Source organism: Barbatula barbatula, assembly GCF_947034865.1.
Source record: "Barbatula barbatula genome assembly, chromosome: 8".
Lineage (NCBI taxonomy): Eukaryota > Metazoa > Chordata > Actinopteri > Cypriniformes > Nemacheilidae > Barbatula > Barbatula barbatula.
In genome coordinates, this window is record NC_136771.1 from 9729690 (window position 1) to 9748879 (window position 19190).

General features: G+C 39.4%; 1 protein-coding gene across 1 annotated transcript in view; it reads left to right on the forward strand.

The window, feature by feature from the left end:
* Positions 1–5791: 5791 nt before the first annotated feature.
* Positions 5792–19190, forward strand: part of maml3 (mastermind-like transcriptional coactivator 3) — an 84644-nt gene continuing 71245 nt past the window's right edge. Inside the window, exon 1 of the mRNA XM_079462238.1 lies at positions 5792–6780. Coding sequence (XP_079318364.1) covers positions 6397–6780 — 384 coding nt within the window. The 5' untranslated portion in view covers positions 5792–6396. The remainder of the gene's footprint in view (positions 6781–19190) is intronic.

Below are 19190 nucleotides of genomic sequence, written 5' to 3' on the forward strand. Positions count from 1 at the left end.
ACTGAAACATATGTTTGGCTAATGCACTTTAGGTCATACATTTCTCATAACAGATACTAAAGTGTCTGAACAAATCCAGACAATGATTTCAAATATGCTATTTGACATTAATTTGTTACATTATGGTATACTTTGGCTATATTTTTTGTGAAACGAATCTGATGTCGTGTCCATTAAAAGTCATAGGACACCAATATTTCTCCAAATTGTGACACTCCATTCATGGTGCTGGTCTTAAATTTTTACTAAAATAATACATGGCCAAAGGTAGGACACTGTTTAAAAATATTCCGAACTCAGCATGACTAGTCAAAACACAACAATTGCGAAAAACACCAATCTAGGCCTGACTGGATAAACAAACAGTGAGATCATGTTCTTCTTCTAAACCCTTTGGTTTGACTACGTAGCTATACATCTATTGCCATCAACTCAGAAATACAAAAATAGAGCAATTACATCGGTGTAAGCGCTCTGTGTGCACACAACACCTCGTTGCTACATAACAATGTCAATTGCATCAAGCCAACCAAACTGTTATTAGTGGTTTGACAGCCATTACGGTGATTGCAGACATAGCTATAGTACGTCAAAGAAAACAAAGTTGTCAAGCTCTGTCATTTTAAAGACAATGTTCATTAGCTCGTATTAATTTTTTATTTAACGAGAAGCCGACTTGATCTTCATCTCCACCTGCTGGATTTTGTTTTCTCGGAAACTCTTGTTCTGGGCATTCTGTCACAGATAAAACATATTTAAAGCATGTTGGAGTTTACAGCCTCGTGTATGCCAATTAAATTTGCATATGGGCAGTGAAATCATGGGAAGCATTCCATGCATCTCATTTTCTTTAATTAGTATGATTAGCACAAGCATGCCTGAGTTCTTTTGTCAAGATGACAAAAAGATGCATAAATCTGTTCTTTTGGGAAAAAGAAATGTCTCTTTGTTGAGTGTTTCGGGGTTGTCTTTCCGCTGTACTCAAACCATGGCAAATACCCTCGATAGATGAAGCAGGACTCGGTCTCATGCGAGCCGTGTCTGTTACGCTGTTGTCGTTTGCGGTGTATCTACTGTCTCCTGCTGATGATGATTGTTTAAAGTCAATCTAGTTTTAGCAAGATCAGATATATACATTTAGCTTCTTTAAAAAAGGTTAAGACCCCTTGTACAGACCCCTTTAGTGTCATGTTATGAAGGTTAAGTTAGACAGTATTATGTGTGTATATATATATCTATATAACACACACACACACATATATATATATATATATATATATATATATATATCTACAGTCTTATCAATAAAATGTATGAAAAACAGCACCATCCATTTTTTTAACAAGACTTCAACAAAATTGTGTTGTGCTGTGCTTGAAACGTTACACATTTTGTCTAGTTAGTCTATTAAAAAATATATTTTTGTTGGAGATTTGGTGCGCTGACTTTTCATACATTTTCCTGACATGCTTTGTTGTGGTTGAGCACCCATTTATGTGTGTACTTTTGTTGTATTTTGTATCTGCAAAATTGGCAAACATTTTATTTTTAAATATAATATTCAAATGTTAATATTACAGTACACAATAAAATAAAAAATAAGGAGGACACACAACACGTGTAAAGCTTCTTGTTTCAAGACCCAAGAAAATGGCTACCAAATTTGAGCAGATAAACAAAACTAATAACTGATAAAAAAGTAGTCAATGTTTGTGGGTTTTCCTTTTCATGTATGTTTTGTGTATTCTAATAAAACCCATATTCCCTGACATGCTGTAGTTTGTCTTTTTGCCAAATAACTTTGCCTAAATGTTTGTTGTTTTGTCCATTTTGTACCATACACCATACATTTGGATGGTTTAATTTAGGTTTAGGTGGTATTAAAAGCAAATTTATTGTATAAAACTTGACCCCCCCAGACATCACTTTTGACGACTGCCTTACACATGTGTATCTAAGTGTCCACAGCAAGGCAATTTTTTAATAGTTTAAACATACAAACAAATGTTAAAATATAAATATGTAAAACAATTTTATAAATAGTTTTAATTATTTAACAACTATGCAGTAAAGTATAGACAGAATCCATAATAAAATGTTGAAAAATCTGACTTTTGAAAATTGACCATGCAGTGATTTCTGTGTAGGTTTCCTATAAAATCCAAAAGGAAGAAAGGGCATCACACAAAAGTGTGGCTAAGAGCTCTGACCAGTCCAATCGCTCGCTCTCTTTATTCAGCCAGCCCAATGTCTGCTGAGGTCTTCTGTTCTGCTATTGATTCTCCAGCCAGGGTCCTTGAGCAGAATAATGGCCATTTTCACAACAGGTCAGACGGTACATGCATGTCTAACCCATGGTGTCTTCAATGTAGACCTGCTCTGACCGAAGCAAAACTTCAAAGCAGACCTACTTTGCATTCCATCTTGGTAACCTCCACAATTCCTGGGCTTTCATAGAAATATATTATTTCTGCCATTATTTCAGACATCATTAATCATGTCTGATAATTGCAAATTAACAAAAACGATTGCTTTATATTGGCCAGTACAAAAGAGACTAAAGTAAGTGCATCTTTAACATTTAATACAATCCACTTTTGCTGTTTTAAAGACCCCTGGGAAGTGCCATGAAGTCCAGGTGCAGTGTCCTTTATTTATGGTACTAAAGGATTTTCTTTGTGGAATCAGAAGACAGACAGTGTGCAGTCATGACAGTGCAGAAAAGAGGACACCCACACACCTCCCTCTCTCTCTATGTTAAGAGTCTCCGTGTTCAATACGTGACTGGGAGGATTTCTACCGATCCACGGCAAGCCACATGCTGCCAGCTCACCTGCAGGGCTCCTCATCTCTCTTTCTTCATAATTCCTCACTTCTCGTGTTCTTCTCTGCGTTCGTGTCTTTTTTCTTTTCTTCTCCTCCAACCTTTGTCCTAAAAACTCTCATTATTTCTTCTTCAGATCAGTTCCTTTTTTGAATGCCAGGGGAATGAGTCAGAGATCCCCCTCATTCTTAACACACACACTAAAGTCAGTTACTACACATAGAAATTAACGTATCCGGTGTGGAGCTGTCTGCAAAAGCACACACACCTCCTACTCAGTATTCATATATACAAATGGCATTCCTGTAGCTGAAATGATCAAATGTGGTGCTCACAACACCAACCGCATGGGTTCGATTCATGTGGAATGCAAGAATCGGATCAACCTGAATCACTGAATTTCATGTACGTTACATTAAGGGTCTGCTCTAAATATATTTCTGTCACACAATTTTGCTACTCCCTGGCTATTCTTCTACAACACATAAACACATTTAAAGCTGTATGCAATTCCACTTTCAGGCCCTCACTGAAGTATAAACAAGTGCTATTATTCCTGTAAACATGGAGGCAAAGGGACAGGGGAAAAAGCACTAAAATAAAGCCGAGCTGGAATGTTCCCATCCACCCCCTTGTGTTATTGCCCGATAATCAATCTATCAACTCCATTGATTCTGTTTATCAGCACTCTAATGGATGGGCGACCGCATTAAATATTTACAATGTCTCACAACATCACAGCAAACGTGGACCATATGACATATTTCCTCTCTGTTTGTAGCGCCCATCTATAGAGGAGACAAAGCAAAGAACATTTTATGTTTTTAGAAATAAAATAGAACATTGATAATTATAAAGAACACAAACAGAGAGTAGAGCTCAAATTGTATGAAGAATGATGCATAAATAGTTGCAAGACTTTAGAGACTATATGAATTTGCCTTTACACAACATAATTTTGCTTTATGCTCTTCTCCAGCTTTGTGTTTATTCAAAAGCAAATTGCTGGAGTCCAAACAGCTCCAATGAAACAATTACATAAACATCTACATTATAAATCTGCTTTACTCTGTTTGTAACCTTAAATGTAATCGTTGGTAATGGTTGTTGAACCTGCTTTTAAATGACAAACTCTTAATGTATGTTTACAGTAGTTACACCATGTCTGTTGTAAGTACATTGGTGTGAAGGACAGTGCAGATAAGGCAAGTTGAATGAAACACACATTTCTAGTTCAGTTCCGTAGCTTCTGAACCAAGTACAAGACCCTCAAGACAACCAAACAATTAATGTACAAGACAAAAACGTTCCAAACCAAACTAAAGGTTTTATCAGAATTTACGTTCGGTATAATCCATTTCAGAAAGTACAGAGAGTTCCAGACCTCGGTGGACGTGCTATTTATGTTCCTAGAAATTGAAAAGTTTAGGCCTCCTGATTTTTCCAAGAAATGTGGTGAGGTGGATATTTTACTCCAAAAATATTCCTTGCTTCCTCTGTAGACACAAGAGGACAAATAAACATTTGATTCCTGGGTCGTCTCATGCAACAAAAATAACTAAAAGAAGTCTATAGAGACATACATCTAAAATACCAATATTTTCAAGACCTTTTCACATTGTTGAGGTTTTTTGTTTGTGTAAGAGTGAGTAACAGTGAAAGAAACACAAGCGTGAAAACCAATACTTGGTGGTAATCTACAGTCATGATTTACAAGTTATGACAGTCGTGAATTTGTTAATTGAGTTATACAAATTATGAATTGATCGTCAATGAATTGTGTTTAAATAAATGTCCTTGAATCATTGTTTCATTCAATGCCTATGAAACAATAGCAAGCTGTCTACCAAACTTTATTATATACGATTTAAAGGCGAAAAGCTGATCTTGATGGTCCAGAGAAACAGGTTCAGAACTGAGCCTGCAATATAGGTAGGGTGTTTACAAAGTTTGCCCTGACTATACTTGTGTGTATGAGTGAGTGAGAGAGAATGTATGTGTCTGCAATTCATTTTAGCCACACTCAGCAAACCAGACTGGGCAGCAGCAGTTTTTCACAATTACACACACACACGCACGCACGCGCACACACCTACAAAACCGGGCGGCCTCCTTACCATCATTTACTGACTGCAGCCGATGCTTCAGGGCCTCACCTGATCCTGTTACTTTCTTGGGTCACTGTTAAACATGTTTAACGATTTCAAATTCATTTTGTTATATTTCATCTTTGAACTCTTTAACAAAAAAACAATGCCTAGGCAAACAATGCCAACATGCTACTACAAACAAGTTTAAGTTTTTGAAGTAGGTTCCGATGAAAGACTTGCTGTCGTTTGAGCCGTGCATAAACCATTTTGCAAGATGTAACACTGGGATAGAGGCACTTCCGGTTTCATTTTTATTTACTTTTTAACGTTACATTCAAAATGAAGTCCTAGATATATTAGTTTAACATTTTAACGTGGTTATAAATGTTCTGTTGGTTGGGTTTGTTGTGTGGTGTTAAAAAACGGAAACAGGACATTCTTGTGGACCAGCGTTGAACCAAGGATGTTTACGTCGCCCCAAAAGGCATAATGAATCTAAAAACAAAATGAATAACAATTTAAGTCTGTTTATTTGTAATAATATTGAACCTTTATAATCTCATGTCGAGCTGCGCATTTCTTAATCTCCGTTAGTCTCGTTTACAAAAGAAAGTCTGCGACTATCCATTAAAAAGTCTGTGTAAATCTTAAAGTGTCTTACAAATAACGTTAATGTGTATTTCCTAATAGCTCGCACTCCACAGCGCTCTTTGCTCTCATCGGCTGAGTATCAGATGCAGTACCTCAACCCGCCGGTAAGTACTACACTGCTGTCTCACCCACCTCCTCTAAAGTCAATAATGACTCCGGGTCCATATACGTGCGCTCCGCGCCGTGGTTTCCGCCTAGCCTACGTGCTGCTCGTAGCCTGGTGGCTGCTCTTCGCTCGGCTGTTGTCCTGATATCACTCCGCTAGCATGGAGGAGGGGAGCGCTTGATTATTGTGATGGTGGCAGCTGCTGTACACATTGGCGACTGTAGGATTTCCTCTCCTGCGATCGGGACTTTAAGAAACCGCACACCTTGTTCGCGTTCGGGGAGGGTTTCGCCTGGCAAACTAATGAAATGCAAGTTCACGAAACAACTCCGGAGCGTGTTCGCGGCACACGGCAAAACTTTTTTCAAAAGGACAACACAATAAAACGACGGGCTGATGGTTGCGAGTAACATCCGGATGTTTGATGGAGCTCCAGTAGAGGCGAGAGAGTAACAGTGACCCGGTCGCCTCTCTCGCACCTCCGCGGCCCCGCACTGTTGTATTTAGTCTCGTAAACGGCCGTGTTAAAACAATATTGAATGGTTGACACGGTGATCCTCCCGAAGGAGGGAAGCCGCCACCGAGTATTTACACTCTTTTGAAAGCTACTCATTTCACTGTATCTGTCTCCCTGGCGGAGCGGACTTTTGCCCCGATTTGGAGAGGGGAGAGAGAGTCAGGGGGCTCGACAAAGTTCTTCCCAAATCCTGTGTATCCAGGCACAGATGATGGGGGATTTTGCCAGCCCCGCTGCCGTGCCGCCCGGCGGCGGTATTTGCATTAATAACAGTAACGTGAACTTAAACTCGGGCATTAATGCGACGAATAGCGTCGCCGGTGGGAACGTCGGTATACCGAAGCACAGCACGGTGGTCGAGCGGCTAAGGCAGCGGATCGAGGGCTGCCGGAGGCACCACGTCAGCTGCGAGAACCGATTCCAGCAAGCGCACGCCGAGCAACTGGAGCTGGAACGCCGGGAGACGGTCAGTCTCTACCAGCGGAGTTTAGATCAGCGGGCCAAGAAATCCAGCAACAGCAAACAACAAAACAAGCAACAAGACACCGACTCGAGCGCGACCACCGAGCAGAGGAATAACACACTAATCGCGGTGAGTTTAGCCCTAAATACAGCACACGGTGACTCTCTACTGATATGCCTCGGTGAAATATGTGTAGCTATGATTTCACGCGTTTGTTTTGAATTAACACAGTGCTTCGTATTTGGCTCGCGATGCCAAACTTTCGCTCGACGTCTGTGGTTTTACACTTTCGGAAATCGCACGTCGGAACTGAAAACTCGAGAGAGATTGGGACAATCGTAACACGTGTAACAACTTTAGGCCTTCGGTTTTATGGATTCGTTCAAATCCCGTTTTAACACGGAAAGCTTTTACGCAGATCATTGTAACTTTGGAGGTTGTAGTTGCGTCTCACATCAGCCTTCGTAAAGTTGCACATAGTTGATGATGTCATTTGATCTCCTCCTCCTTTACTAGTTCCAGTTCAGAAGTGTTTAGTTAGCGGTGTGTGTACCGAGTCAAAATCAGCTTGGTTCTGTAAAGTACTTGCATATGTTTAGGCTTTAATGCCGTATGATTTAACAGTGTAACATTCGTTTAAACGAAGATCGTTCACACGAAGTTTCAGTTTCATCTCTTGGGCGCGCTCTTTGAAACAGACTCGGCAGCCTGTTGTTTTTAGGTATGTTTGTCTGAACAGTACGCGTTCGAGACTAAAGAGGTTTTTTTTGACGGAAATGAGGGGGAATCGTCGGAAACGAACGCAGCGCGAGCATTTACGTGATGTATTTGAGACTCAGTCCCACGCGTTTCCTACACAGACGACCATGGCACGTTGCTTTAAACCGTTTTCTATTGTGTTGATGTGCGGCTATCGCGACGACTGCTGATATATCGCAGTGTTGAAATCAGTCACCTAAATAGACAAAGTCATATCTCCATTCGAGCCATTGCGGGGCCGAGCGTCGTGTCGTTATGTTGTAGGCTTTGCCTTTTGTGTCGGGGCGGTGAAATCCTCTTTGAAATGCTAAGTTACTCTAATTTCTGTGGGAGACACAGGCGGTTCACAAAGCATTAATGGCCGGTGCCGTAGACCTCCCCCTGCGCGATGTGGACATTACGGCGAGCCGGTACATAGGCAACGAACGCTTCACATTGAATAAGATGCGATTTAAAGAGACCGCACCCCCCTGGATTTTTCTTCTCTACACACGAAGCGGTGTGCTGCAGCTAGGTGGCTGTATCAAGTCGAGTTCGGGTCTTAAATGTGCGCCTGGCTTCAGACCCCCCACACAATAGCGGTATCTAACCTTACCTATACAGCATTTTAGGACTTTCTAGGAGTGTACAGTGTGCGAGCAATATCACGTGCTAATGAAAGCATCGTAGGTACGTTTGAGAGAGCTGGATTCTTAATCAGGACAAACTGGATTTTAAATAACAATTAGACATTAATTGAAATTTCAATTCAAATTAGGGTTTTGTCACACCACATCTGTACAAGATTTTGCTTAAATTATGTTTTGTACATTGATCATATATTGGACGGTTACACTTGAGTGTGGGGCCAAAGGGTGAAAAGGATGTTTAGTCGCTATGTAATCAGCTCTCAAGAATAAAGGGGAAATGTGTGTCGAAGCAGGACAGTTTGAAACCAGTTTGTAACACCTTGTTCTTAACAAGCAATTTGTCTGTTCACACTGAATGTGAAAATTGTGTGACACAGCATCATCAATCACAGCCAATCAGAACAGCTTGTTCAGAAACTCTTGGTTTTTGCAGTATTTTACACACTCAACGCCAGACACAACTGAAGAGCGCAGAATTAAGAACACATAACTTCCGCATTCATTCTCTCTTGTACATGCGTGATGTTTAAAGGGATACACCACCCGCCAATAAATGTTCTGTCATGAATTTCTCACGTCAGGTAGTTCCAAACCTGTATAAATATCTTTGTTTTTGTTGAAGGCAAAGAAAGATATTAAGATGAATGTCCGCAACTGAGATTTCCAGGGAAGTCATAAAAAGCGAGTCAAAGGTGCCCCAGAACTGTTTGTTTTCGTAAATTCATCGGAACAAGTCATTTTTCTATATGGCGTCAACGGGGCCCCAGAAAAATCTCAGTTGCTAACATTCATCCAAATATCTTTCTTCGTGTTCGACAGAATTAAGACATTTATACAGGAACAACTGGAGGATGAGTCATTCATGACACAATTTTCCTTTTTGGGTGGACTACCCTTTTAATATACACAAGGTACGATGTCGGTCCAGTAAGTTCACAATGTGGGAGGGGCCGAAGAATTTGAAATCACGTTTCTGACAGAATGCTCTGTCGTTTGCTCTGGTGGGTCTAGTTAGGTCAGAAACCAGAGTTAACGTGGAACTGTTAAATGCCCTGCGTTGGACTGACCAATCCAGGGTGTATCTTGGCTGTGGCCTGGGATGCTGGGATAAGCTCCAGCCTTTGGTAGATGCAGCAGAGGACAAGCCGGTTTGAAGGGTGGACTGATGGATGGATGGATGGAAATACATGACTTTCCATCAAATACTTTTAAATTCCAGCAAAACATAGTCCCTTAGGTTCTACCCCAACGCCGGAGAAATAATCCTGTAGTCTCGTATCATAACAGATACATTGCACACTACAGGAGCTTTAAAGTCCCACAGCGATTGTTTTTCATTCATTGCCTAATGTAGTGGTGTTTTAAATAGGTAAAAATATAAGACAGAACTTAGTTGAGTGTGTGTTTTACTTTGTTTACTATGGTAAGTGGGTTAAGGCATGCAAATGTGCTTTTCTGAATAAGTGCATCTCTCAGTTGTTTGGGAGTTGCATGTAGTGTAAAAACATTAACCCCACTAGTTGGTTGTCTAGTCAGGTTTAGCGTTTTTAACAGAAAGAAAGTCATATGGGTTTGAAACAGTAATGGAAGGTTTCATTGACAGAATTGTAGCTTTTGGCTGTTTTATTTTTAAAATAAATACATTCAGTTGGAAATATCAAATTTGTGGTCTGGAAGAAACTTTGCATCGTTTTAGGCAGTTTTTGGTCCTTTTTGTGATTAAAAACGCTGCAGTGTTGTTATTAAGTCGTTGTGAAATCAGCTATTTGCCTTGAAATCTGATGTATATGACGCATTCAATGAATATGAGACATGGCCAGGTGTAATGTCACATCTGTGTTTGTATCACCAAAGAATAATAGCAGGGTGTAAACCAGGCCATGGTAAAGCAGAACCGACCACAGTATGAAACTGCATCCTATACACTTCAAATCTCTTTCAAAAAGTTAAATTCTCAGCACAAACTCACCCCTGGATCAGGCTGCAGTTCTTGAAACTTGACTGTGTTTTTCTCTGAGTGCGTAAGTGCATGTGTTTGCACATTTTTGCAATTCTTAGGAGGCGTCCATAATCTGTATGTGTGTGCGCTCCAGCTGAAGCAGTGCTTGTGGTATCACATTGTTTTGCAGTGTTTGGGACCAGTGCCCATGGTCTAAATTTAACTCCTGAGTTGGCAGTGCTGCACGAGGTTCGTGACGTCAGACACTCCAAGAGCACAGTTACCACTGTGTAACTTTCTTTCTTGTCTTCAGGACGTTTGCGAGGCGGTCTAAATCTCTGGTAGCACAGCTACATTTGTGTAAGTGGTCAAATCTGCAGGCATTTAAAAAGTTTACTCCGAGAATGTAACATAACTTAACATTTTCTATAATAATAACTCAAAACAATTTAAGATAAAGAACAAATTGTTTTCAATGCTTAAATACTTTCTCATGTCCTAGCTTAATGTGGAGAGACAACAAAGTAATCCTTAACAGTCCAATATGGCAACATTGGCTGAGCCTATAGAGTTAAGGGCGGGGCTATCTGTCTGGGACGGTTTGAAAACAATATTTTTAGCACTGACTTGAGTTTGATAATGCTTGAAGTACAGGTTTACAGCCTTGACTCATCTCTCCTTTTGGTTTCTGTGGCATGAAGCCATTGATATTGAAATATGCATTTACATTTGACCGATGCTTTTCTCCAAAGAAACTCATTCAAGGTATACATTTTATCAGTATGTCGTTTAAGCTACATGTACACTTAAGAAACAATAGTAACATAATAATTGTTACTAAAAATAGTGAACAAAGGTATACATCTATATATGGGATAAAGTTTTATTCAACAGTGTCTAGGATTTTTTCCATTGTTTTTATTTTTAAAGGCGCTGAGTAAGTGATTTTTCGTGTATTTTTTGGAATACCACACGTCTCGCCTCACCAGACCGACAAATATGTCTTGTGAGTAATCACACACGTCTGCCTAGTGCAGGGCAGGGCAGGGATGATGCCTTTTGCCAATCAGAAACATTGTCACCTTAAGTGACTTTGTGCCTTTGAGAAACTGCTCACAGCACCTTAATATTTGTTCAATTATGAGTTATAAACATACTAATTCAACAGCAACAGAGAGGAAAGAGAGGTGGCTGGAGTCACTGGAATACCTTTTTTCCATCATAATCTAAAACTCTATTCAAAGAGAAAAGACGTATAGCCTCAAGGTCTTAAATTACACAATTTAGATTTCACAACATAATGTCTTCTCTTGTGCTAATTCTGAACACATTCCAAGTACATATGTATAATACTTTGCCAAAAAGTACAGTGTTGTACGCCTACTCCCACTGTCACTGCTATTAGGAAGTCCCGTGACTACACTTTAAATGAAAGTTCACCCTCAAATATCTCTCATTTATTTATTATTATTTCTTCATCTCACTCCAAATCTTTAAATTACTACTTCTGTGAAATCAAAAGAAGATATTTTGAGAAATGTCTCTGTGGTTTTGTGTCAAAATATCTTCTTTTGTGTTCTGCAGAACAAAGAAAGTCATACAGGTTTGGAATGACACGAGTGGGAGTAAACGATGAAAAGGATTTTCATATTTGGCTGAACTGTCCCTTTAAGCCTCGCTGGTGGTTATCATTGCAACACACATTTTCATGCTGCTCTCCATGTTCACATGTTCCACTGGAATGTAGGACAAGGTGTATGTCAACACTGCAGAACACAGTCCACGCAGTTTAATCAATATCGCTGCGAGTGGTTCTTGTCTTTTTTACACGCATTGTGAGACATCGAGACTGTTGGGCTTTTAATTTGTTTGTTTACCGGAGACTTGTTCCGTGGAGCAATGGCACACGAACAAATACACCACTGTGATCCTCATGCATATGTCCAAATTCTTGCACGCGCAAGGGTTGGGTGTCAGGAAACCCGTCCCTTTCCAAGAGAGAATAGAAAGTGCACCCTGAAAAGTGAGAGGAGATCTATTTGTGCTCGCAGCCCATCAGTAGTGTTTAAAAGAATATGTGAGGTGGGTTTTTTGAAGGTTTTGTTCATTTAGGTGGCTTGAATAGTTAAGTGGCTTGAATATTAAATATTCTTTACTGTTTATGTAGGTCCTTGTGAAACAGGAAGTTGGGACAGGGCATGTTGTAGGGCTTGTCCATTTCTTTTTAAATTGGCCAATAGCTTTTGGTCTACATCACAAATGTGAACGCTGCTGCTTGCTATTGGTTGTCAAAAACAGGTGATGTAATGGAGGGGTGATGTTCTTATTTTAGAAAGCATTTAATTTGAAATCTCGTCTGTGAGTGCAAGACGAATCATCAATATTTTTCATAGATTTCTGAAAAAACCTTCTAACACATATGAAATATAAGCCATAAAGCCCAGATTTGATCATTTTACAGATATCTTACACCTTGTATGTTCACAAACTTGTTGGACACTACATAAACCAAAATGGGACCTTAAAAATCAAGGAACATTTACTCTTTAATGAGAAGTTATGACTTTCAGCTAAAACGGATTGAAAACAATTCTAAACAATCTAAATCGTATGTTCTCCCTAGAACCTGTTTGAGTATCCTCCGAGGTAAAGACCCTCGGTCGGGAATCACTGCTTTAAAATACATTCTTAGAAGCATAGATTGTTTTTGCCAAAAGCACAGAAATTAAGTGTTATGTGTTGCACGAAGTGTCCTGGTACTCCCTCCTTAATTTCCTTGCAGTTTTTGTAAGACTAAATATTTCTGCATGAGTGTTTTATTTGTGTGCATACATGCTTGCCTATATAATATTTGCACTGTTCGTGGTTTTGTGGGTAAAAAAACTTCACATTGTGGTGGAGCCATGGGTATAATGATATATCTTTAAGACTGTTACCCATGATTCTCAACTAGTACAATACAATATAGAAAAATTTATTAAGAGAATCCAGGGTTACAATTTAGAGAAACATATGGAGAAGAGAATCCAGGGTTACATTTACTCAGAGTTTAACAGTTCAGATGTTAAAAACAAGAAAACAGTGAAATAAGGACCCTGTATGTTCTTAAAGGGCAAGTATGATAGGCTCTCATGACATCATCATGTTGGTCACCGGTCATCTCAGTTATTGAGAAGCAGCGACTGATCCAGAAACAGTGAAACCTTTTTCTTCCCATACGGCTTGTTCTGGGAAAACAAGTGATTCATGCCTCTCTTGACCATCTTCCCACTATCTCTCTTGACCATCTCATGTCTTTCATTCTGGATCTTTGAGGATTGATGACACATCACATCTGTTCTGTCCTATTGTAAATGCCAGTTCTTTAAGCGTTGTTTTGAGTCTCCAAGAAACGCCAGTCATACTTTCAGATAGACAGCCATATTAAGACATCAACTGGGTCGTTTGCCCATTGTTCCCAGAGAGAGAAAATATAGTACCCATCGCAAGTTTACCAGTGGTTGATCTTTGAAGAGGAAGGATCCAAATAACCTGTGGAGCAGCTTCAAGTTTGTGTGCGTGCCTTTTTGAAGACCATCTGCAAACTGCTTCATTATTGATGAGGGAGATGCCTTCAAGTCAGTCTGTGCCCGAGCCTTTCTTTCATAGCGTATGAGAGAACCGGTTAAATATAGATGAGTGTCATCAAACACACACACACAAACGATTATACACACATATACACACATCTCCTCCGTGGCAAAGTTTCCCACTGCTTTGGCCTTGAGTCATACAGAAACTGGTGCGCAGACACAACACGTGCATCATTAAGACGCACAAATAAGTCTTGATTATCTGTGACATGACACAAGTCATCTGATGAGTGAACAGATCATGACTATTCTTTTTTTTCATTAATCAGTCAATCATACATTTTAAAGACTTTTCTTAAATAAAATTTAACACCAAAAACTGACCGGTAATGTAAACTATTTTAGAAAAGACTGACAAATTTCAAGTTTTGCCATACATCACGCATATGTCCTTTAAATGAACCGTAAATACGTTTGAAAAACAGAATAGACCAACAGCAGGCTCCTGTAAGATATGTTTGCCCTATTTTATAGAATGTGTACTATAGAAGATCTGAACAAAATCAGCTTATAGTCCTTGTTGTCTGAGCATCTTGGATCAAATAAACATGATCCTATACACCGGATGCTTCATATTTGTTATTTTTAAACCTGATATAACATTTTAACAAGTTGTTTTTGTGGTATCGATATAGTCTTTAACAAAACTCCACCTCTAGTGGTCAGAAACAAATACAATTTGTACAAACTATTTTTCAGATGATTTTAAAGAAGCCTTTAATTTAACCAATCCCTTCATTGGTCATGATTCATACAAGAGGAAAACATGTTGTTATCTATGTGTTCTGTTTTAAACACATTTGTTTCTTAACTTGTTTCCTTCCTCCTGGGCCTCTTCCCCATTTACCCTGAATCAGAAACTAAGCACAAGCTGTCTTTCTGCACCATTACAGTAACTCGCACACTACATGTTCTAAAGTCATTTTTCTTATGATTATGAAACACATTTTCCATGCACAGGGACTTTTGTCAGTGGATGAATCTTAAAAACAAGTGTAGTAAACAATCAGAGACATGCAAGCGTACTTCAGATCAACATGTGGGATGGATTTTTTTGCTGCATGCACATGCGTGCATTAAGTATTTTTGACCAAGAAGCTTAATGGACCGTGGATTTTCTGCTTTGTTCTCTGTCTGGACATAATTATCTAATAATCATGGATGCATGTGTGTGTGCACGCTATTTTACCATGAAATAGTGATGAATCTGATGACGTTACAACATAGGTTTGTGTTAAGGTGGTCATTTCTGATGATATTAGTGAAATGGTTCAGATCTGCAGTTTTGATAGAGAGCAATTTAGTGCTACTTAACAAGCTGAATATCATAGGAGTGGTTTAGTTTTGTTGTGATGCAGCACTTTGCTTTAGTATGACGTACAGTGAATTTAACGGAATACTTCACCCGGAAAAAAAAAATGATTTGGTCAGCATTTATTTACCCTTCCTCATGTCATTCAACACATGTACTTCCTTGTTGAAGCACATACACATTCAGGTGAGCTTTGCGTCAGGGTATTTTAAAAAATTTGCATCCATTGAATACCATGTATGATAACCACACCTGAACAAACTGTGATAAACATTGATAACTCTCTTTCTGAGAGCAATCTGTTATGAGTGTCCCACAGGCTGCCGTCTTGTATCTTTGCATGTGGCGCTGACCCTTAATGATGCACGCTACACTGCGCGCCGCCGCTGCGCATTTACTCTTTGGAGAACAGAGCTGCACGCACACAGAAATAAGAAAAGTGAAACTGCCACTCAGACTCATGCATATTTCAGAACAAACGCTCCCTTAGAGAGAACCAGAGAGAGAGACAGAGTACTACACTCCTCCCTCTTTTGCTTGTGTTGCCAGGATACAGCCGAGTCACACACGCTGACACGCACGACACATGTACACACGCACACAGTGCTCAAAGTTAATTTGGGTAAATCATCTCTCGGGCTCAGAGTAGTTCATTATATTATGGGTTTATTCATTCGTGTTGGATAAAAAATATAACTTGCATTACTTTCAAACTAAAGTGTTTGACCGAATGGAAATACAAACAATGACCACGGTTACATGGAAAACAATATTCCAATATTAACACGATTAAGACATTACTCCGATTAAGAATGTACCATGTAAACAGAGCCTTTTGATGACCTTAATCTGTCCTCTCAAGTCATAATCCTAGTAAAAACAAATCGAAAAACGACGTGTGGAGTATTCCTAGTTTAGTCGAAGTGCAGTATAGGCATGCACACATCTTAATCGCATTATTACTGGCGTTTTGGACTTTTCGCGGCACTTTGTGACAGGATACACACGGCAGTGATCAACCATTTGACGCCAAACAAAAGAGCATGGCTTCAAAGCTTGTTTTCCAAACGGGAAACAAGGATAATGTTAACAATTCTTAAAGAAATTGATATTATGAAGTGCCCTGATGGCCGTAAGAGCGTAATGTAATGTCGTTCTGGAGGGAACATTGGATAGTGCGTGCTGCATGACGTATGTCGTGTCACGACGTATAATCGTTCTATGTACCATTACATGTAAAACAGGAAGATGAAGGGTACAGTTAGGTCTACAAATATTGGGACAGAAGCACATTTTTTGTTATTTTAGTTGTGTATCAAAATGTATTCGAGTTACAGCTTTAGAATGGATATTGTCTTTAAGTGCACACTCTCAGCTTTATGTAGTGTATTCACATCCAGATTAGATCAAGGGACCAAAGAAATTGGACCGTTAAATCAAAAGCTGTTTTATTCACAGGTATGGGCTTTTCATTAAATAATTTCTTCATAAACGAAGGATGTTAAAGGCCCGGAGTTGATTCTACGTGTTGCTGTGAACCCACATCATGGGGTTCAGGTAGATCTCCATGCAAGTGAAACAGACCATAGTTAGATTTAAAAAACACAACAAATCCATCAGAAAGCAGTGTTTCCCATAGGATTTTGACAGACTTGTGGCGCTGTTGACGCCACAAACTAATTGGCATATTCTAGACGTCATCGCGTCAATAAAGTGGTTACTAATAGCAGCCGAACGCCATGACTTCGCACACGAAGGCAGCCCAGAGAAACATAGGCAGCGTAACTGAAGTCTATTTGAATTATAAACAGAGCGTGTCTTTGCTAACTAATCACATATCTAAAAACTATAATACTTATTTCTCTCTAGAAATGGAATCAGAATATGTTGAAACTGAAAATTAAACTTACATTTATACAAAACTGTCCTCCAGTAAATTATTTATCGTTTGAGCCTTCGCGTGACCAATCAATTCCTCGCACGTTGTTATGGAAACGACAGGTCTCTGTCATTGGTTAGCTGTGAAAAATTATTTTTCAGCCTCAAAAGACGTTTTTTGAGAACACGGTTTACTCTAAAGAATTATAACGTAAAACAGACGCTAACAGCTTTAAAAAACAAGTCAAGTCTGAACATGGCTGTATTTTACAACGGGATGCAACCGCTGCTATAATTCTGATTCATAAACGCAACATCATCTGACAAAATCACAATACAGTACATCTACATGAAAGAGCAGCTATATGCAGTTTACCCTTTCTTGGAAATGTGTTGCTGTATTACGATCGCTGCTTTGATTTTAAATACAAGTGACAGTTAAATACGAGAGGCCGAGGGCTCGTGCACACACATGGAGCTCAAGCGAACACGGACGACGAGGACACGGACGCCTAAACAAGTCAGGAAGGAGACAAGACGCATAAGCGCTGTTTATCCACTAGTTGTGCAATCACAGATACTGTCATTAGCACGTATGGATCAAATAATGTGACGCCAAATATACTTGGGCGGCCATAAATATACTTGGGTGGACCGTCCAAGTAAATGCATTGTATGGGAAACGCTGGAAAGATGGCAATAACATTAGTGGCCGAAGTGGCCGAAACAAAGTCTCTCTGATTTCCATGTATGACTTCCTCGGGCAACTGGTGTTTTTTGGTGATGTCACAAAAGCACCCGGATTAATTCTATGGGTGCCCATGATTTCTGGGGCACCATTGACTACTATAGTAGAAATAACTACCGATGAATACAAGTATAAATATTTAAAAGAATTTAGGAAAACAAACTGTTCTGGGAACCTTTGACAACCATTAATCTCGGTTGCTTACCTTCTTCCAAATACCTTTGTGTTCAACAGAAATGTATACAGATTTGGAACAATTTAAGATTGCGTTATTCATGACAGAATTTCAATTAATACGTGGAACGCTGTTTTCTCTCAGAAACTGTTTAAATCGTTTTCTAAAGCGTTTCCTTCGTTGAAATCCATTCAAAAATCATCTCGGGGCAGGGCTTTGTTCAAGCAGCTTCCCTCCATTGGTCAAACGGTTAGACCCGCCTCAAACGGAGTCTTGTCTGGCTCTTGTCTGTTTATTCCATCTACAGATATATCTCGTATTAGCTCAAATTTACCTTGCTGAATGCATAGTGTAATGTGACCATGTTTACGTTCTATTTTTATGCATTATCAGGGGTCACAAGTTGTTCTTGTGTTTGTTTGTTTACGTTGAGCTTCATAAAAGCTTTGCTGGGCTGGTAATGGAACCTATTGCTCACGTTTGAGCCCTCGCAAACCTGTTTATGATCAGGTAAGCACTGTTAGTCTTTTATTTCTTTCGATCTCTCGGCGTTGTCATGGTGATGCAGACAGCCAGGAACAGCCTGCCTGTCATCTCGGATCTGTCTGTGTGTGTTTGTTCGAGAAGACTAGACTGCACTCAGAGAGAAAATTATGTAATGTCCTCTTGAAAAACAGACGGTTTGTTGCAATTTTGTCACAATTGAGATACAAGTGTCCTCTGTGGAGCTTATGCTGTCAAAGCATAAGAAAATTATGGAATTGTTGTTTGATTGTGGTATAAGTTAAGTGTTGATTATTGTTTGATCTGTAAATAGTAGGACTGGGACTATATATCGTGTCATTTTTTTTTAATGCTCAATTTCACAATAAATTACGGTTAAATGCCGCCAGCCAGAGGTGGCTCTCGCGCAGAAACTCTGAATATGGGACACAGAAGAAGAACGATTTACACACGTGTAGTTCCAGGAAATGCCAATGTTCATATTCTATCGCTGTTCTTCAAACCTTTTCAGGTATTTTCATTCATCATATATATATAATGATGATGCTGATGCTTTTTCAAATGCACGTTTCAATCTCGTAGTGATTTTAGATCAAGCTGTAGTTCACGGAAGAGCAGGGCATAAAACAGAATCGATTTAGATGTATAATTAGTGTGTAATGCGATATGTATAGCCCAGCTCTAAACATAACACATTTATTTATTAAATAACACATGATACAGATACAAAACAGTATAAATGTACAACTATTACAATTGTACCGAGGTAAAAAGATCAATTTGTATGAGGAACCGACGCGAAAGCGATCACCATTTGTTGTCTTCCGGTTTCTGCTGTGCTTTCATATTTTCAAATCTGGCGCCACATTACGTCAGCCTTAATAATAAAATATCATTGGCTTTCGTCTGTCTTGTGACAAACAGCATAATTTTGTCAGAAATGCTATTGGCTCTCGTTACCGA